The sequence below is a fragment of the Calliopsis andreniformis genome, chromosome 12 (assembly GCF_051401765.1).
Source record: "Calliopsis andreniformis isolate RMS-2024a chromosome 12, iyCalAndr_principal, whole genome shotgun sequence".
Taxonomy (NCBI): domain Eukaryota; kingdom Metazoa; phylum Arthropoda; class Insecta; order Hymenoptera; family Andrenidae; genus Calliopsis; species Calliopsis andreniformis.
In genome coordinates, this window is record NC_135073.1 from 2249323 (window position 1) to 2270247 (window position 20925).

Below are 20925 nucleotides of genomic sequence, written 5' to 3' on the forward strand. Positions count from 1 at the left end.
GACTCATATTATTCCAATTACTTTTAAAATGCAAAATTGGTGGCTAAGAAGCACTTAATTTATCCGAAATTATTAATTACTATAATATAATTTTTAGATACGTATTGGAAGGGTACAATGCGTTGTCGTGGCTCGCAGTGGATGCGAACACGAAGGATCGACTATCTTGCTTGCCAGTGCATGTGCAAGCACTCATGCAGCTCTACCATGCTGCGGCAGCTCTCGTCTGACCCACACCCTCTCCCATCGTAGTGCAGTATGTGCACCTCTCTCACGCACTTCTTAACCATACCGTCACTTGGGGCTTTACGAGAGCAACTGATTTCCTACATCCGTCTTGAACTGTACGTTAGCGACTCTGTGAAATAACTGATAGAGAGACACCAAATAAGTCAACTTTGACTAAATCATCGAACACAATCCTTTAATCGCGAGATACACCAAGACTTTTTTTACTCAACTTTGTTTTTTAAATCAATGCATGATACACGATCGAATCATTTTAAAACCATCACAACTATTTAGCGTACAGACTCAATGATGACAATTAGTAAAATATACTTAGTCTTTTTAAAGCGAGATCCTTTCCGTGTAATTTGACCAGACAGATAAAATAGAAGATTGTACTTTATGTTCTACCACTAATCGTAAAAAAAGAGAAAGGAAAGACGGAAAAATTACTAATTAACGACCATGCATTGCCACATACCAAATGGAGTCGAATGAAAGTCGGAATTGTATGTAATGATACGATGAACAAGAGAGATTGAAGAAACGAATGAAGATGAAAGAAAGGATGAGAGAATGAAAGCAAAAATGTGAAAGTGAGAAAGAAGTAGAATGTATGTGAAAGATAGAGAGAAGGAAGAACAAAAGAGAGTGCGTTAAGAGAAGCCAACTTTCAATTGCCTCTCTGTCGATAGATAGTTCAATTACAAATCAGAATCTCTAGAAAATTGTGTAACCAAAATGTTTTTAATTGTAAATTGAATTTTGTACAAAGCTTTTATTATTAATAACGACGAAGTAATATAAATGATATTACGTTGTTTTTTAATTTTATATAGATGATGTAAATGAGAGAGAGAAAGAAAAAGAACGAGAGGGTCGTGAGAGAGAGAAAAAGAATGTGAAAGAGCGAGAGGAGAAAGAGAGACAGAGAGAGCAGAAAGGAGAGGCGATACTTCTTTTTTACAACTATAATGCCTCGTACAAGCCCCTGGTGTGAGATAAGTATGACAATTATATAATATTATATTATATTGTATTATGCTCGCGCGGCACTGGGTCACTGTTATCGTGTTTCCTGGACCCGTTAGCGCAAACTTTTCGATGCTGTTTGACAAATTTTATTCGAATTAGGTGACCTCTATTATAATATTATACATACGATTAATAGTGTAAAATAATTGTTTTTAAATAATTTATGAAGTGAGACATCGCCGAGGTATTAGCTGATTGAGAATGAACGAAAGACGTGAGAATTTAAAAAAAGGAGGAATGAGTGTATGTACGTGCACGCTTGCATACGTGCGTATGTGTGAAAGAAAAAGATTTGTTCTCTGCTAACTTAGGGAAACAAAAAAATGATTTAACGTATGAAAACGAAAATTGTGCAAGTGGAACGTAGCGATAAAAAGAAAATATATATGAGGGAAAGAAATGAATAAAAAGACAAGAAGAGAATACAGGGCGCGTCTGAATGGAAATCGACACGGTGACTAGTTGTGTCAGTCATATAGTACAAATATGTCTTGTACATAGCAATCCCTGATCCTTTCCTTCCCGATAAAACTAATTTTTTAATTTACTTACATACTACACTTTTACTGTATTTATAGTAATTTATTATCTGGGTAGAATATCAGTACTGGGATTATTATTATTATTATTATTATTATTGATTATCGTTGTCATCGTCATCATCATCATTATTATTATATTAATATTATAAAATACAGTTTTATATGCGTGTGTATATATGTAGTATAAACAGGGTGTCTGGAAAAGTTGTCCCATAATTGAAACATGTTGAGGAACTTTACGGTCATCAAAATATAAATGAATTCATATTTAGTAATTCTTTGTTATAGAGGTACAAGAAAACAAAAATTCATTGTTCGTTAGGGAAAATAGTTACAAATTCAGAAACAAATGAATGCTATGTCTGACTTATAACTTTTTTTCTTTCTGTATATTTTATATGCAACAAATAAGTATAATAGATATTCAAAGATTCTTTTCTTATAAGAATAGACCTTCATCTACCAAAATATCAACTGATTAAAATAATATATTAAATGCATTTCAAAATTTCACATCCAATCCTTACGATTTTCTCATATACCAATTGTCTTATGTAGTCCTTAAATTGACTAGAGCATTATGCAATGTTGCTTAACGAAGAACAAATTTTTGTAGTTTTAAATCAAATGTTTTTGAATCTATTGCTACCTCATCTTTGTTAGTACAGTATTACCAATTTGGTTCCAACTTTTCCGAATACATTGTATATCACATATATATACTTACATATAATACATACATTATCATACAAACGTATATACATACATATATGGCTGTATACCTCATTTCGCGCGGGACACGCGTCTCAGTTTTAACGTGCAAACATTATAGAAATGCCTCGACAGAATGTATCCCTCTTCAAATTCCATAAAAATTTCATCTACTATTGAAAAATCTCATGAAAAAAGCGAGTTGTCACTGTGTATGGAGATTAAAGAATATAAATTATTTCTATTTGATGGTAGTATAGATCAAATTAAATGATGCAATATTTCTTTTCAAGTATAGAGTTGAAGATATCGATTACTAAAACATTACATTATATCCTCCTTTACGCAATCATAAGTACCGATAAAGTATTACTAGACAAGCTGGTGAAAAAGATAAATTTTTCAAAACATCTCTGATATATTTATAATATACATTTATAGATCGGTGTACACTTAATTTTGCTCTTATAATGAAATTATAAATTTCTCATCATTAGATATCGGTATGTATAAATATAATATATTATAAATATCACACATTTGTTTTTCGGTAAACGTATATAATCATTTAATTCATTAGGCTGAAGAGACTAGCGTAATACACATAAAATGAACGCAGAAAAATGGAAACTATTTGCTTTATGCGTAAAGACGAGAGATTTTAAAAAAATATACTGAAAGTTTAACATAAGTAATATCATCGTTTTTTAAATGTAATATTTCAAAATTTGTTTCTTAAATTTATCAGGATTTTTAAGAGTCGCTTCTAAATGTTCACAGATCTTTCAGTTTTAAAATACCTTGAATTTTTTAGACAGTTCGCAAAAGGTAAAATATTTATCATACATTATTGCTAAATGGACTAGTATTCGGTTGATATAGTGGTAGACTTATCCACTGTAAGTGTCTCCATGCCGTGTGTAATGCCATATGGCCTTAAGTGATAAATTAAGTACTCAAGGACATACATCATATTAGGTGACACATAATGAAACGATATCGCACTATCAGAACAACAGTTAAGACCGTCTTTGGTATCATAATAAATGTACTTCCAGTACCAGAAATTCTTATCCACGTGATTAGGTATTAAGTGGTGTTCTGGGACAAAGGGAAAGAATCTTCCGCGACCATGTGGATCCCGAGTATCCATTGCTCTGACGCCGACTTTCTCCAGGCACTTTCCCATTTCTACGTCTTCTGCACCTCCACTATCAGAACGGCACTTTGTTTTGTCAGGCACAGCCTCCTCCACAAATTTACGTAAAGCTTCTTTACTAAGCACATATCCCGCACCACCGCTCATATATCCTTGTTTTACGAAAGGTTTAAACCTACATCCAAAGTATAGTGGTGAACTTGGATCGTAAGATGACAACATATACCGCAAATTTTCTACAATCACGTATCTGAAAACATTATTAAAATTTAATTTTGGAATTTTAATTATTTATAAACTTATAAAATAGTAATACAATCCTCAAAACTAATTAAAATGTATATATACTAACGTGTCATCATCAGCCTTCATGAACCAATCTGCTTTGTCTTTGTACTTCTCATATGCATACTTAAATGCTTCTTTGGTTTTAGCCCATAAGTTATCCCTTCCTTCTTTTACTGGTAAAACTACTGTAGGTAAATTTGCGTCTATGCAAAGAAAAATTTGATAATGTTAGTTGATGTCCATCTATTTTTATATCATTTAATATTCATTGTTATAATAATTCACCTTCAGCAGAACTCATAAATAATAGAATATTGCAACGTTTACCCCACGTTGCTTTCACATGTTGCGCTTTACTCTGATGATTTTTTGGACCAGTCATAACCCAGCAAAGCACACGTATTTTCTTTGCAAGATCTTGTGCAATTTTATCTTCGCCTCTATGGAAATCTTCATCTTCACCGTGAAATTTTACCTCTGTTTCAGGTCCAACCTAGTATACTTGCAAGTATATTAATTAAATAGGAACGTACTTTTTAATAAAAATGTATAAATTGTACATCTTGTATTCACCTCTGATTCCAATTCTGAATAATGATGTGGGTCTCTTGAAAGCATAAAACTGGTTGGAAATAAATTAAACATATATGGCACATCTTTTGTGGATGTTATTAAAAGACACGCTGAGAGAAATCCAAAAATTATACCAGCAATAAGAGTCAATACAAAATGTTTACCACTTCTAACAACTAGAATAAAGAATAAATATTAGTTAATGGAAAAAATAGTCTGTATCTTTTTACCATACAGATAAAATTATCGTTTTACCATTAATATTTGGAAGTCTTTGCCGAACCATGATAGAGGGACATGTAACTTTAATTTAGTAAACAACAAATGTCATAGCTGCATAATGGTTCTGTTTTCATTTGTTAGTATTTTTAAGTACACACTGAATAATTTTTAGTCAAGTCTCTGCAATATAAAGATATGACTTTATAAATTTCATTAAAAAAGCTTATGTTTATTAGATATGATTAGCGTATATAGATAGTATACCTGAGAGTTTTATGAAGACATGAATACCAATCCAAAATTATCTCAACCATTTGAAAAATATATAATTCTTTAAGACAATGAACATGTCTCTGCTATGATGTTAAATCCAGTTTATTAGAATATTCTATGTTAAGAATATTGTCATCCTAAATCAATGAGTTTCAAAGTAATATGTTAATAATCCATATTAAGTATAAAAATATTAATTATTAAGAAATTTTCTAATAAATCATGGAATATAATTAAAAGTTATAATAAGTATATATAATAACATTATTCTGAGAAGTTGTCACTCATAGTTAATGTTACTCTGTGCTTACTAGTGATAATGAGATGTTTACAAAATAATACACTCGATTAAGTACAACCTATTATATAATCATTACGTTAGATGAACAATAAATACACAAGCCAATGAAATTAAAGTATGCACACAATACAAGGTCACATACAGAAATTGTATTGTGAAGATAACTATAATGGCAGGAAAGAAATACATATACACGTTTACATGGATTGCTAGAGACAGTATGGAACAATTCTGTTATCTTATCATACTTACATTAATCAAGCTCTACTTTTTAAGCAGAGTTTTTGTCTCATGATTACAATATAGAAAGCATTTAATTTTAAAACACTAATACCGACTAACAGGCAACTCTGAGAATCAACATGTATCAAATCGTTAATCTAAATGTCTTTACATTTAACATTAAGCCTGTCTATAAAATTATTCATAATGAAATTTGAATACTTCAAAGATGACGTTCTCAAAAAACCTCTTTTATTTCTCTTTGGACGTTTTTAAAACAAATGTTTACAATATCCCACTTTTACTAAATAAAAGGAAATACAATGTACTAAATACTGTATATTAAACAGTATACTGTATATTAAACAGTATACTGTATATTAAACAATTTTTGTTTTTCATACTTCCTATATAATGTCTGTTATTATTACTGTATGTACATAATTTTTAATTGACAGAATCCTTAAATTTATATCTTACCTGTGTATATGACAGGAAGCAACTTTTAGACTAATTTTCTGCAGTATTACTATCTAATCAACCTAGACATCGAGCTGACGCTCGACAAAAGAATTCTAAGAACATAGCATACACCTCCGCCTATTTACTCTTGTACTTATTTTTAAGATGAATCGTTTATTCAGATGGAGCTTTTATATCACTTAGATGTAAGATTAAATACTTTGATAAGAAAGACACGAATTTATATACTTCGTATCATAGAACAAACACGATTAAGTTTGCATTTCTCTTGATATGTTTTCCGTCAATAAAAGTCATGCATATGTACTCTGAGACAGTTTTACTTTAATTGATTAATAATTATTTTAGAAAATTACATTTTATTGTTGTCTGTTAAATTGGTTACTAGATTATACATGAATTTACTACGATAATATCCAATATTCGATAAAACATTAAGAGAGACCATCTTTTTTTTTTGACGCAATTTTGAATCGTAAATCATAAAGCTGATTCAAAATATTACACTTCGTTTAGTCTTATCTGAAAGGATATACAGGGTGTTTGGTTTGGTTTAGTTTGACTATAGGTTACAGGTGGGAGAAAATTTAAGAGGGAATTCTATACGTCAAAATAAGACGAAAATCAAGGATAATAAAATTGTGTTTGAACTTTCAGTTGTTAATTAGAAATGTACATACATGTACAAATTTTTATTTTTATAGTATATTACAATAAATAATATTCATATTCAACATTACTTATCGTCATTTATCGATTATCATCCATTAACAAAATGAATTACGTAGATTATATATATAATATATATAAAATTTTATTCTAAAATATTTCTACATTAATATACGAAAATATGTGTATATAATTCAATACACAGTAAAAAACATTGCAAATTTAAAGATCAATGTTAAGTCTCTCCGGTGTGAACTGACCCAAAGAGGTATAGAAAAAATCTCGTCAAAATAAATCAATTTATACTATTTTAAACATCAAAATTACAAGGGAACAGTTTGCAATCTTGCGGTTTAGAATAAAATAAATCGGTAATAAAATTTTATTTAGTCCGATGGTCTAAATGTAAACAATACTCTAACTCTATCAGATTGGGTTATCAGTTTGTCAAATATGTTTCCTAATCCTGATTCATTGAGCTATATACCTAATAGTTAAGTATTAATAAATAAATAAATAATTATTATATACCTAACAGTTAGGTATATAGCTCAATGTCCTGACCAAAGAGTATCAGAATCCTGACCGTTCCAGGGCTGTATTGGGCCTACACTTCTTGTCTACACTCTTTTCTTAATGTTAAAAAATTGTACAAAATCGCCTGTAGGCTCAATAAGGCCTTGAAACGAAGATCAGTAGATACATAACACATCTAGTGATCCAACGTGTTCGAGTATCATTTATAGTCTACATCCTTCAGATTTTTTTTAAGCGTCGATCCTCGGATCCTCGAACCCAATGGAATTTTTACTACCAGTTTCTTTTGTTCAAATCAATGAGACCATTTTTTCCAGCGTTATATGATTCATTCTGACTTGATCTTATTGCATGTTTTTTGGGCTGATTCACACTTTAGGAACAGATATCGAGCGCTGGTTCCCGTGTGTTCACGGTTTTCTCGGGATTTTCAGTCATCGCGTCGATTGCCGATCACGCGATAGTGCGGGATTCCACTACTACTGTACATGCTCTCAACTCTCCAACAGTGAATATTTAGCCGGGGTGCAATGTGTTAACAATGTCCAAGTAATATTTTATGCTTACAAAAATCTAGATGTAACCTAAAAATGGTAATTATGCATAATAGTATTTTAACAGGAATTTTGTTGTTAATCTTTTTTGCTAGTTTTGTGAGCAAAATAGCGCGAAATTTAAATATCACAAATACGAAATTTTAAGATAATATTCATGTTAACTGCAATTTTATGATTATTTAGGTTATTTTTAATAACCAAATAAATGAATAAATAATAAAATAATGTATTAAAAAGAACAAATAATATTTACTACTACTTGTTCTCTGACAGCACTTAAATCTTTAACAGACAGTGTGAGATTGGCGCTAGTCAAAGGTGGTAAAAGCAACTCCCGTTTCGAATTATCAAGGATGGAATATGAAATGAACGAATCAATTAAATCATAAATGAAACTTTCATCTTGAAAGGATACATAATTGGAATTGTGAAAGTAGCTATTCAATAATGTGTAATTTTTAAACTTAGAAACATTTGAAGCTGTCAGTGACGTTTTATAGCAATAATATGGACAATTTTTAAATAGAGCAATATTTATAATTTCGTCGAAATGATTTAACCCTCCATGGACCGAATTTGTGTTTTAAATATAGGTAGTTTGCACAGCCTTTGTTTTGGTATTTCTGTATTTTAGTCCTAGCAACCGTCATGAATATTGATATTGGTTGTCTCGGAGAAATTATAGAATTTTCCGAAATTCTCATGAAAAAAACTAAAATTATTTGATAAAATGTTGATAAGTTAATATGTGACCTGAAAGTTACACGGACCCGTAGAGGGTTAATTACATTCGGTTTTACAATTTGAGAATCGCATTGACTAATGATGTATGTATACAAACTGTTTAAGCAAATAAATACGATCAAGTTTATGTGAACTTATGTCAATAAGATTTAATAACACAATGACAGCTAATTATTACTTTGCCATTGTTGGTCATGCTGATAATCCCTTATTCGAAATTGAGTTTAATAACTCTGGAAAGGATTCAAAGGTTAGTTATATAAACAGGTTATGTTTATGTATAAAAATTTGTTTAAATGTTTGATAATTATCTGTAAAATTAAAAATCAAATTTATTTTGGATTCTAAACACAGTGAATACAATGATTTAGTCTTTACGTAAATAATTATTTCTTTTATACCAAATCTAAAGTTGTACAAATTAGTTTTTTACTTGATGTATGCTAAAAAAAGAAGGATTCTTATAGAGGAACTAAGTTAATAACACAAAGTAATTAATACCTCAAAAATACACATATTTCTAGTGATGTAATATAACATATATCATCCTAATTGTATCTTTTTTTAATAGAAAGAAGATTATACACATTTGAATCAATTTATTGCACATGCTGCGTTAGATCTTATAGATGAACATACATGGAAAACAACAAACATGCACTTAAAAGTTGTGGATAAATTTAATCAATGGTTTGTAAGTGCTTTTGTGACTGCAACACATATTAGATTTGTTATGGTCCATGATAGTAAAAATGAAGATGGAATAAAGAATTTTTTCAATGAGATGTATGAAACTTATATAAAGGTAACTACATTGGGTTTGAAATTCATTTTAATTTCACTATTTGATATTTTATACAAATCTCATCAACTTGATTTTTATTCTTTCTAGTATTCGATGAATCCATTCTATAAGTTAAATACTCCTATCAAATCTGTTGGTTTTGAGAAAAAGGCACAATTATATGGTAGGAAATACTTATCATCATAAACTGTATATGCTTGAAATTTTTTGAGCAAAATATAATGTATGTACTATATAATGTCCACTGTTGCTGTTATTAAATGTTATTATTTTATGATGCATACCTAGAGTAAATCAGTTATAATACCTTGGTAAGAATGAAAGAAATTACTAACGAAAATAATTTTTTTTATGAGGAGCATACAGTGATTATATTTTGCTGAGTAGAAATTTAAATCTTTAACTAATAATTCAATTTCTTGCATTTAACTATAAAAATACAAATATATGTATTAAATCATTTTAAACACAAATTTATTAGATCTAATTTTAAGTATAATGTTGTACATACTTAAGGCTATTCAATTAAATATTTATCATGTACAAATATAAAAGTATACATATTTTATTTTATTTAAAATATAGAATACAGTTATAACTAAATATAATCGTGAATATAGATGACAAAACCTGTATCTTTTCTTAATAAAAAAGTAAGTTTAAAAAACCATTGATAAAAAACAAAATAAATTAAGAATTAACTGGGAATAATTAAAAACTAAAAGTCATCCTGATCTACATAAATAAAAAAATAAGAAGGGGATGATTTTACATTTGTTCATGATTGTAATTAATGTATTTTTGGAATCTAAAGTTTTATCATCCAGCTACAGCTGATTAAAAAAAAACACATAATAAACATCAAGCTCTTTGTCACTAGTGTGAGTTTGCAAGGTATTTAAGATTGAATTGATGAATAATTTTGATAAGGGAAGCCTTTTGAACATTCAACAGAGAGAATTTACTCTACAGTAAACGACCCAGAGAGACCTTAAAAGTGGCCTTTAATGGCCGATATTTTATAGATCAGTAAATTTGTCATGAAATGAAACATGCCAAAAGATCCCCTGGCAGGAATGCACATCTAATTGGTAGCAAAATCTTCTTGTCAGTGGAGCATAGTACATGCATACATGCCTAATTGAACAAAAACATGTAGTTTCATTTAAAAGAAGAAGGTGAATTTGAAATTTCAGAAACAGTACTATGTACATGTGCTTTATGTTTTCCTCAAAACATAATATGTATAGTTCTATTTCAAATATGTTTTTGAATGATAAATAGTTCAGCAGATATTTGCATTGCATTAATTTAAAATGCGATACGCTGCATAGTGTCCACTTGAAATATATTGTAGGATACAAGAAAGGACTTTATGAAAATAGTTGAATAACAGTATTATGTGTGTATCTATACTCTAAACTCAAATTTCTGAATTTTACTGGGAGTACGTTTTCAAAGATTATCATTATATCAAATTTTTAAGAATTTATACTATACTATATAACAATATATTTATACAATACTATATACTGGGGGATTCAAAGTAAGCGCTTTCAAAAAAACGTTCTAAATATTATCTTCATTTTTTAATGCAGTTTTACAATTTTATACAGTAAAGTAAAACAAAAATCAAGAATGGTAAAAATGCATTTAATGGTTCGTTTCAGAGTTATTAGTCACTGAGAAAACGTCTAAAATTCCCGTGAAATGTGTCCGACTTCGAACATATTCTGTTCGAAGTATCGACGTACATTAGTCAAGTCAGAGTCAGGCACAGCGAAGTCAGTAGAATAAATCTCAAACGAAAAAGAAATTTTACACGTTTTTATCAGTCTTGATTTTCGTCTTATTTTAACGTGCACAATCATCCCTTAATAAAATTTCTGACACCTGTTGTCGAATACTCTAGCTATGCCCATGTCTCATTTTAGGTATAAACGATTATTAATAATCAATGTTCATAAATTATCAGTCAATTTTATTAATAATATCTTAATTTATGCTCTGATTGTAATGTAATAGAGAACGCAACGGGCTTTCCAGAAAATGCAAATTTCGCTTACTGTTGAAAGTAGTTTCAGGGAAGAAGGTATAGATGTATGGACCAACAAAGCATGGGTTAAGCATTCCACAGTACACATTAACAGTGTATTTAAATTATCTAAATTATCACTTTTTCTCTTAATAAGATGTAAGCTTTCCTTACCTTGTCACTATTGCGATGACTTACTTATAATACGGTCACAAAAAGCAAAAGTCTTATGAGGCCTGTGTTAAGTCTGTTAATTATTAAATAGGAATGTGCGGATAGCCGAAATTTCAAGTTCAAGTCGGGTATCCGAATCTAAAGTTGAACTGAAAAATGGTCATAGACCTAAAAACTTTGTAACGACATAAATATGATGTTTTTTCTTGATTTTTTAATCATGTTTTCCAGTTCAACTTTTAGATTCGGAAGTGTTGTATTCTATAATATAATCAGATGTAAAAGTTTGTAAAGAAGAGAAGTAGTTTATAATATAAATTGTGAAAATAATTTCTTAATTCTGGCAACATTGTTGCGACCACGAAAACAGAAATAATCTCAGAACAAGTAGAGCCACTGTGTTTTCTCCATTCACATTTGAATGGAGTAATATGTTTCAATCTTTTTAAGAATAATAATACTAAATGGCTTCATCTTGTCAAAGAGATAACAAACATTGTTTCTAATCAAAATCTTAATCTTAAAAATATAGAGTGAATTATTATTTCAAATTCTCAAAATAGTCCGATGTAATGTTTAATCTTTTTAAATACTGTACAAATAATAAAACATGCAAAATTAAAATTAAATTGTATTATTTAAACAGATACAGAAACAAACAACATTATTTTACAAAAGTAAATTAGTATGAACATGATTATTTTCTTAATAATTCTGCATTTACAAGATAAGAATATTGTAAAATATCAATTAACATCACTCTAACAGTCTAAATCTTAAAGAACTGTAGCATACAGTAATGTAACAAAATATTAAACAAAAAATATTGTAGAATAAAAACTTTATCACAAAATAAAATAGTCCAGAAGATTAGTTGGAAGTGTAGGTAAGTAAGAACTAGTTGATCAGTTTTCTGGTTTTTCACAATTATTAACAAATTTAAAAATAAACCACATTTTAGTTGACCAATAAATGTCATCACAATGTATGATATATTTAAGTAGTGTTAAAAAGTAGGATAAATAAAACATGAAACTACTTACAACTACGTGCATCTATCACAACAATGCAAGTATAAAGGAAGGAAAAATATGTGATATATTTTCCAAAAAAAATGACAAAAGAATTGTTTCACAAAAAAAGAAGAAGAGAAGTAGAAGCATGAGAATGATACAATAGTATCCACTCAGTGGTCGCAGTTTTTGCTTATTTAACTTGGAGTTATATGCTATTCTCATTAGTTTTTTCCTCACTCTGACTTTCTTCTATTCAACAATTTCTGAAACTCTATCTAAATCAATAGTCACCGAAAAAAATTCCGTATTTTTAATCATTAAGCAAATACAAGTTGATAAATTTAAAGCAACAATTGATAATACAAATAGTTCAAGCCAAACACTGAATAACAAATTTTGTTCAAACAATAATTTTAATTTTCAACGCCTATACTTCCGTTAAAAACAATACGTTCCATTAATCAAAACTACATATAGTTTGATTCCTGCACTTCTAATTCTTCCTTCGTTTTTTATCGAGTCATTGTTTCTCGGGAAATAAACCAGTGCTTGCGTAGCTTCCCAGGTATCATCAAATTCAATATGGAGGTATCTCTGCCTCCATCACAGATTATTTTTTGTAAAATCATCAATCAAAAGATCACATTCCATTACCGAGCACTTCACCTTTTTATAACTTCTACACAGTATAATATTTATAGAAATGGAAAATATTTTACGTCGATAATCAATTTTTACTTATACTTTGAGATTTGATAATAGGAATAATTATAAATGTTATTTCTTCAATATTCTATCATAATAATTTTGCTATATTAAAAGAAGAAATAGGCCTTGGTCATATATTTCTTTTAATATTTTGCAATTACGACGTAAAACAAATCTCACTGATAATAGTTTTAGACGATTTGAATGTAAGAAAACAATTCTTCATTAATGTATGCTGCAGATTCGTTCGTACTTTCTGACTTATCCTCATAAGTGAATATTAGAACAACAGCAGGAAATAATTCCAACTCGAGTAATGTTTTATCAGAACATTCATCGTTAAATGTTTTTCCAGTTAAAGTTTTTAAACAAAAAGGCTTCTCACTATTTCCTAAATTCTCCTTGACAAATTCTATTACATTCTTAAAATTCTCCTGAACAGAAAATGTTCCTTGTAGAATAATATCATCTGGAAATCGGATACGAATCAATGAAAATTTATATTTTCTAAGTCTTTGTTTTTCATCCTTTTCTCTCATAGCTTTCGTCCTCAACATTTGATTTCTTTCAACAGCTTCTGTTCTGTTAATATCAACAGAAAAAAATTATTTTTTAAAGTACTTTACACTTCATCCGAACATAATTATAATTACCGAAGTTGTTGTTCTCTTTTTATTTCCTCTGAAGTTAAATTAAAAAAGCTTGATGGCAACTCATTTCTCTTGCTTGCTTGCGTGGACAACAATACTTGCAAATTCCTATCTAATTCAAGAGGAATTTTTTCTGCAGACTTTAATGCTTCAGACAACATAGTGAGATTGTCGATATCGCAATTTTCTGGACTCCAAACTAAGAAATCTTCCTCCACATCATTATTTGACAATTTCTTTTGTCGAAAACCAGCAGCATGTAGAAAATCTAATGCACCCTCAATTGGGAGTACTTTTTCCTATAAAGGATTAAGAATAAATTAATGTTATGAAATATTCAGACTTGCAATGCAAGAAACTTGAGAGAAATCTTCTACTTCTTATTCAATCCTTATAATACTAGTTCAATTTTTTAATTTACAATGTGTTTCACTTAATATACAAGGTGTGAATAACATACATGATAATATTTTAAAGTAATATAATTTCCGATCTGCCTCCATTTTCTGATAATAATTCTTTAAAGTTAACATACTTATGTGCTAAATTAACAATCGGAGCATTCTGTAATTTTATAGATGCACTGAAAGGCAGAAATAGTGCCAAAATGTCTTAATATATTTTATTATATCTCTTACGGTTCAACTTTTATAAAGCTTTAAAAATCTGAGCATAAACACTTCTGGACATATGTTCACATGAACTTTTTTCATTGACTTTGTACCTTGAATTTACCCTCTGAAAATGTCTCACATTTTTTAATACCCCCAAAATATGTAAAGTAATACTTACAATAACAATTTATACATCGACTTGAAGAATTAATAGAACCGGAGATTTTATTTAACTTTTACTTTACTTAACTGAACGTTTAAATTAATAATAAATTTTTAATAGAAAAGTTAAGAGAATAGAAGATTTCCAGTAAGAATTCTTTTCTATTAAATTCACTAATAAAATAACAACATTACTTGGAATATTTTATTATGCATTCTGATTTTTCTATACTTCTCTGCTTCTGGATTATTTATGATGTTTTCTAAATATTTTCCAAGAGTTTCAACACAATTATCAATTCTTTCTTTTCCACTATTGCAATTTTGTATAATTAGACACGCTGTTAAGCCTGCTTCTTCTCCTTTCAATTGTTCATATAAAAATTCCTTAATTTTTATTTTCCATTCATCTTGTGGTAATATATCATTAGACAAATATGGACATCGGAAATATACTCCACCAACAGCTAGGAATGAATCATCTTTAACTTCTTTTTCTTTCTGTAGACTAGTTTGTTGTACTTCTTGCTGTGCCTTTTTTTCTTGTTCTAACTCTCGTTTTACTTGTGCCTTTATAGCTGCATATGATCTACAAGCAATACATTTTTTTTTAAATATTCCTATGATTACTATTATATTAATAACTTTAAAAGAAGAAAAATCAGTTATGTATTAACTTACGTGTTAAACCTAGTTACATTCTGTTTTTTGGCTTCTAATCTTGCCAGAGCAGCTTGACCAGCTACCTTAGCTTCTTGAGTAGGTTCTACTCTTTTTATTGGTTCCACTCTTGGTGCAGATACTGTGGTGCTGGTTGAATCTGATAATCTTTATAACATAATTTTTTATTTAGTATACAGTCAACTAAGTAATGTAATTCATTATATGTAATTGTATGTACATACAAGTTTATTGCATTTCTATTATAAAAAGTCTAACTAAGTGAGATATATAACTTAGTTTTGAAAATGTATTCTACTTATAAATGTATCTTAAAGATACAAAAAACTACATTGGGTTCAGAGCTACAGGTGAAGCAAAATTAAAAGGATAATTTCATATGTCAAAATAATATGAAAATAAGAATAAGAAAATTGTGGTTAAACTTCGTTTGTTAATTATAAGAATTTAAAAATTGATTAAGTCTGCCTGACAAATCAAATAATATTGAAGTTCGTGGAAGGGTTCAACTAACAAGTGTCATTTTACATCAGTGACAGTAATAGTCATAACTTTTTTAAAACGCTTGTAAACAACAAATCTTTCAAATTTTCTCTCACTTGTCTTTGTTTGTTACAGTTTGCATATCTAATTTAAAGAACAATTCGTAGAGAATTTATAGTAACAACGAGATCAAAATATTTTTAAAATACAAAAATTGCGCTTGTTCTTTTTCACACTTTCAAAACCAATGGCTCACATACTACTAATCTACTATTTGACCTACTATTTGACTCATTATTATACCCATAAAAACAGCAATGAAGATAATCTTATAACATATCAGTCTTGAATGTATTAATGTAATATTTACAACATGTTAAATGTTTTTTAAACAAATAATTTTACTTCTCAATTAAACATCCATGTTTCTCAATAATGAATATTATAATAATGATGATAATAAATAATTCTGTGTAACAATAATAAACAATTACAAATTACATTTCTATCTTTAATTTAGAAATTAATAAAAACTATGTATTAATAAGAACAAAGTACTTCAGCAAAAGATGGAAAACAATGACTACTATAATACACATTGTTATAAAAACATGTCTAATATATTATAATAAATCTTACTTGTATCCTTTCCCAGCATTCACGAATTTTGCATTTAATTTCTTTTTCTGGAAAAATGATTTAATTTTCTCTGCCATCTTTGTTAATTATTTTAATACTACCAAGTATTATAATAAATAGATTATATTATTCAAAATTTGTTATCATCAAGGCATTCTTTTTATTTCTTTAATAAAACAGAAAATCTATAATAAAAATAAGTTTAATGTATTTTTATTAGAATATAACACAATACAACTATAATAAATATGCTTATACTTACTCTGCCTTATTAAAAAAATCATTCAAATCAAATAATAATTTATTCTCTAAACGAAGAGTCACAATCTTCTGGTAAAATATCTAAAAAAAATAAGCTATATTATACTTTTTGCACATGTCAAGTAATAAATTTAAAAACATACTGAACAGTATGATTGATTTGCTCTGTGAAAACAGAATTTCCTATATAAATAAACAAAATGACTAAAGAAGTAAAAGTAATTTAAATTTTGAAACAATATATCCATAAATTAATAATTTATTTATATTTTATATTTATATAGGGTACAGTATTTAAATGGGAACACCTAAATATCTTTGTTATTTATAGTTGCATGAAAAAATTCCTCAAGTCAAAGTTACACTATTTGAGAAGATGTATATGTATAATCATAAGACGATTTTTTCAAGGTCCTTTTTTATTATAATATTTTATGGTCATTGATATTTATTTAACTGGGACTCCATATTTTTTTTCAATATTCTTATAGAGTAGAAAAACGAATCCAACTACCTTATGAACCTCCAACTATCACAGTTTTCCGATCATATAATCTCGAGAAATTTACATATTACATACTCACAATTTCAAAGTTCCCTTCACTGGAATAAAATTACATGTTATTTTTAAAATTATGACCATTCACATTGATACAATAATCAAGTCTTGTAACAAATGACTTATGTACATTTTCTAACTCTTGTAGCATGATTGAAATGTATGCTATAGTAATTCTTTGCCACATTTCTTCTGGTGTTGTAGGTTTGATAGGATAAACAATATTTTTTAACTTCTCCCATAGGCAGAAATCCATTGGAATGCAATCTGAAGAATGGACTTTAATGTTCACTGTTGTTTAATTCAACATTCATAAAACTCGGTATCAAGTATTGCTCTTATTATCCTACAATAGTGAGCTGCATACTGCTTATATTGAAACTATATACATTGCATAATATTTAATGACATATTTGTTAAAAGACTTAACATTTTTCATTGGAAGAGTTCAACATAGTTTTATCAAATAAATGTCTCTTTTATAAAGTATAGACTTATGATTTTATTAGACATGATTCTTCATCATGCGTTAAGTTTTTGTTTCTGCACTTCTCTTATCCATCTTGGATTTTTAACAAACCAGTAATGTATATTATATAAATTTGCCTATAATTTGTGAAGAAAGCTTCATCGACGACATCAACGACATCATATTTACTTTGAAATTTCAACTAAGAATATTGAAGAAGCAACTGTCATTCAAACTAACAACTTTCACTTGATGCTTTCAATGATATGTAGCATAATATAAATATACATTTGAATATAAATCCGTAAAGTAATAACTATTTGATAACATTATGAAATGTTGTAAATTTCTTAAGATTAAATTATCAGAATAGTATGTTTCATGAGGTTATTGGGTTTGTTCTTTTTTGCTTTACAAGAATATTAGATTCAAACCTAAAGCATTCTTTTGATGACTAGCTTTATATTCTGTAGTAAACTACTATTAGCTCACTGTTTAGATCTAATTGATGTTCTACTGTATTCTTATTGTTATTAAATCCTGTACAATCCTAAATAACGAAAATTTTGAATAATCAAAGTCAGGTTATCTAATATCCTACTACATAGGATTCCAATTAAAAAAATATTAATGAACTTGAAATCTCATCAAAAACTGACCTTGAAAAAATTATCCTATTATATACGCCTTTTTACAGAGTGCAGTTTTATCCTAACAATTTGTCTTATAAAACCATAAATAATGGAGGTATTTAGGTGTATACAGTACTATCACAATGATAATGCTACAATTAATATTTTATACTATTGCTGCAAATGTGAAACAGTTCGTTATAAAAACAGAAAACGTTGAATTTCCTTACTTTGCTCCATAAATTGTTTGGAAATTTTAGGGCCGTAAATATGCCAAGCGATGAAAATCAGAGCCACAGTACTAACAAAGGTGAACAAGAAAATTTTTAATAATTGAAACTGAAAATCATTGAATGTTAGCCAGTCTACAATTTCGTGAAAAAAATCAGATACTTTTTGTTGTAGTTCATTATAGATAACAAAATCAGTCGAATTAAACGTTAATTCAAAAGTTGTGGACACTAAGTTCATTAAGTCATGCGTAAAATTATTGATTGTTTCCACCAAATATGTTATGGAAGTCCACGAATTTTCATGTACATTACTCATTACATGTGAAAAAATCTTAATTCAATCTATTGAACGTTCACTTTGCTCACCACTTTGCTACGTCATATCATAGACGAGGTGTACGCGGTATACGAATAGATCTTACCTCCAATGGATCATGGATTTTTTATTCAGACTCCGTGGAGGAGCTCTAGAGGCACTTTAGAATTCCCTTACCATCTTTGTGTCACTCTCGACATTACCGATTCTACCCGAAACAAGATTAGGGAGCTGAATGTGGTAGGAATTCAAATTAATTATTTCCGCGAATGTTTAAAACCTAGATTACTTTGAACCTTAAACTTAGTTTTAAGAAATAGATTATATAATTTATTTTATAAGAAATGTTTCTACTTTCATAAAAGAGCAATTGTTTACTTTTAGATATTTTTAATATAATTATTATACAAATACAATTAAACTAATTATATGCTTTTTATAATAATACTAACAAAATGTAGAAAGAAATAGATATGAAAGATGTTATATTCTTAAATGCTTTTGTCAATAAAATAAAGTAAAATATACGGGGTGACCTGGAACTGGTGGTACAAGCGGAAAGTCAGTGACTTCGCATGAAAGAATAAGTCGAAAATATGGAATAAACTTTTTTGACATTGTGATTCGTTTTCAAGAAAATTGAATTTGAATTATGATCAAATGCAAGCAGTGACTGACATTGAATCAGTGGACCGAGCGTTTCCCTTTCCCTGTGAACCCTTTAAGCACACAGAACTACTTCCATACGCTTGCACCCGACTATAATTCAAACTCTATTTTCTTGAAAACGAAACGTAATATGAAAAATTTTTATTTGACATTTTCGTTTTATTTTTTCATGTAGAATCACCCGCTCATCGATTGTACCATCAGTTCTGGGACGCCCTGTATATTGTACACAGGGTGTTTCGGAACAGCACATTAAATATATTTTTGTAATATTGCATTGAATATGTAGTACGTTACGTACGATACGACTTTCATTAAATACGTTTTGTATACAATTTTTGGGATGAACAAAACAAATATTTTGCCCACTATTGCAAGTAACAGCATAATTTTAAGGGATGGTTCTAGACACCAAAATAAAACGAAAATCAAGAATAACAATTTCTTCTTTGAGGCTTTATTTGTTACTTATAAGCGTCGATAAGTTTGGTGAAAATCGTCAGAAATGAGCAGTGGTTCGTAGGCAGCGTAGCCCTGACCTCTGGTACATGGAAAAAAAGAAGTTAGCTTTTCAGTGCTGATTGTGAGTAATCTCTCCCCTCCCTTGCGTCAAGGCTACACTGTCGTGTTGACAATCACTGCTCGAGGTCTTCGCGCGAGCTCATTTCTGGTGATTTCCACTAGATTTTTAGACACTTATAACTAACAATCGAAGCCTCAAATGCAAAATTGTTATTCTTTATTTTCGTCTTATTTTGGTGTCTAGAATCGCCCTTTAAAGTTATGCCGTGCTGTTCCAAAACACCCTAGTTGTATATCAAAACACTGATGGAGTGAAAAACATTGAACAATTCTTTTTTAATCCATAAGATTTATTGTTCCTCCCCTTTATCCTTCTACAAAATAGACAAAACAATCACTAAGTTCATTGTAGAAATTGAATATATATACATACACATTGCAAATGTGATATACTTTTATTTTCAATGAGCAAAATAGGTGCGTAGTATATGGTTACTTTTCTAACAGGTTCGTTGCCGATTACGCGCTGGCGCAGGATGAGGTTTCGTTGTTTATACGCCATTGGGTGAGACTCTGTGTGCAGTTAACAGCAAACTACCCAGCTGGCAGTTTTGGAATGATGCATTGTTTCAAACAAGAAGCGAACATGTTAATGAAATGGGAATACTTAGTTCAATCTCGAATAAGCTCGAAAAAAATTCTGCAACATAGTATCGTTTCGTACCATGAAATTAGTAAAAGTTTGCAAGCATC

The 20925-nt window shown here is 29.1% G+C and overlaps 4 protein-coding genes across 12 annotated transcripts in view; 2 read left to right on the top strand and 2 right to left on the bottom strand.

The window, feature by feature from the left end:
- The window catches only part of Skd (mediator complex subunit skuld), a 33742-nt gene extending 29153 nt beyond the window's left edge, over positions 1 to 4589 (top strand). For 6 of the 7 annotated variants that reach the window (XM_076389756.1, XM_076389758.1, XM_076389760.1 and 3 more), the window contains one exon: positions 98 to 1713. In XM_076389756.1, the coding sequence (XP_076245871.1) occupies positions 98 to 230 (133 nt within the window). In that variant the 3' untranslated portion in view covers positions 231 to 1713. Of the gene's footprint in view, positions 1 to 97; positions 1714 to 4449 lie in introns of those variants that run through there. The other variant, XR_013003027.1, reaches the window with a different exon arrangement.
- C1galta (Glycoprotein-N-acetylgalactosamine 3-beta-galactosyltransferase 1) lies at positions 3033 to 6333 on the bottom strand. Of its 2 annotated transcripts, XM_076389765.1 has the most exons (6): positions 6035 to 6333; positions 5023 to 5168; positions 4537 to 4570; positions 4249 to 4456; positions 4028 to 4166; positions 3033 to 3925 (listed from the first exon to the last, which is right to left on the bottom strand). In XM_076389765.1, exons 2-6 carry the CDS (start codon positions 5070 to 5072, stop codon positions 3379 to 3381), a joined length of 978 nt encoding a protein of 325 aa, XP_076245880.1. In that variant the 5' UTR covers positions 5073 to 5168; positions 6035 to 6333; the 3' UTR covers positions 3033 to 3378. The 2 variants fall into 2 exon arrangements, with proteins under 2 accessions (XP_076245880.1, XP_076245879.1); XM_076389764.1 differs by lacking the exons at positions 5023 to 5168; positions 6035 to 6333 and adding an exon at positions 4792 to 4931 and having other exon boundaries at positions 4537 to 4712.
- Positions 6334 to 7634: 1301 nt separating this feature from the next.
- Positions 7635 to 9630, top strand: Trs20 (trafficking protein particle complex subunit 2). 2 transcript variants are annotated; one of them, XM_076388737.1, is made up of 4 exons: positions 7635 to 7836; positions 8074 to 8794; positions 9116 to 9349; positions 9437 to 9630. In XM_076388737.1, the coding sequence occupies exons 2-4, from the start codon at positions 8681 to 8683 to the stop codon at positions 9533 to 9535; spliced, it is 447 nt and encodes a 148-aa protein (XP_076244852.1). In that variant the 5' UTR covers positions 7635 to 7836; positions 8074 to 8680; the 3' UTR covers positions 9536 to 9630. The 2 variants fall into 2 exon arrangements, with proteins under 2 accessions (XP_076244852.1, XP_076244854.1); XM_076388739.1 differs by having other exon boundaries at positions 8092 to 8794.
- Positions 9631 to 10912: 1282 nt separating this feature from the next.
- Positions 10913 to 19149, bottom strand: Gint3 (GDI interacting protein 3). The gene is made up of 7 exons (XM_076388736.1): positions 19088 to 19149; positions 16774 to 16853; positions 16512 to 16696; positions 15390 to 15536; positions 14904 to 15297; positions 13936 to 14231; positions 10913 to 13864 (listed from the first exon to the last, which is right to left on the bottom strand). The coding sequence occupies exons 3-7, from the start codon at positions 16586 to 16588 to the stop codon at positions 13474 to 13476; spliced, it is 1305 nt and encodes a 434-aa protein (XP_076244851.1). The 5' UTR covers positions 16589 to 16696; positions 16774 to 16853; positions 19088 to 19149; the 3' UTR covers positions 10913 to 13473.
- Between the last annotated feature and the right edge of the window lie 1776 nt (positions 19150 to 20925).

What these genes read in the sequence shown, in the direction of transcription:
- C1galta (XM_076389764.1), bottom strand. Translation starts at nt 4,822, where the DNA reads ATGGTTCGGCAAAGACTTCCAAATATTAATG. An exon ending in ATTCAGAATTGGAATCAGAG is followed by an intron (nt 4,457 to 4,536) that starts GTGAATACAAGA and finishes CAAGTATACTAG; the next exon opens with GTTGGACCTGAAACAGAGGT. An exon ending in ATTTATGAGTTCTGCTGAAG is followed by an intron (nt 4,167 to 4,248) that starts GTGAATTATTAT and finishes TTCTTTGCATAG; the next exon opens with ACGCAAATTTACCTACAGTA.
- Trs20 (XM_076388737.1), top strand. Translation starts at nt 8,681, where the DNA reads ATGTCAATAAGATTTAATAACACAATGACAGCTAATTATTACTTTGCC. An exon ending in ACTCTGGAAAGGATTCAAAG is followed by an intron (nt 8,795 to 9,115) that starts GTTAGTTATATA and finishes TTTTTTTAATAG; the next exon opens with AAAGAAGATTATACACATTT. An exon ending in TGTATGAAACTTATATAAAG is followed by an intron (nt 9,350 to 9,436) that starts GTAACTACATTG and finishes TATTCTTTCTAG; the next exon opens with TATTCGATGAATCCATTCTA.
- Gint3 (XM_076388736.1), bottom strand. Translation starts at nt 16,588, where the DNA reads ATGGCAGAGAAAATTAAATCATTTTTCCAGAAAAAGAAATTAAATGCA. An exon ending in AATGCTGGGAAAGGATACAA is followed by an intron (nt 15,537 to 16,511) that starts GTAAGATTTATT and finishes TATGTTATAAAG; the next exon opens with ATTATCAGATTCAACCAGCA. An exon ending in AATGTAACTAGGTTTAACAC is followed by an intron (nt 15,298 to 15,389) that starts GTAAGTTAATAC and finishes TATTGCTTGTAG; the next exon opens with ATCATATGCAGCTATAAAGG.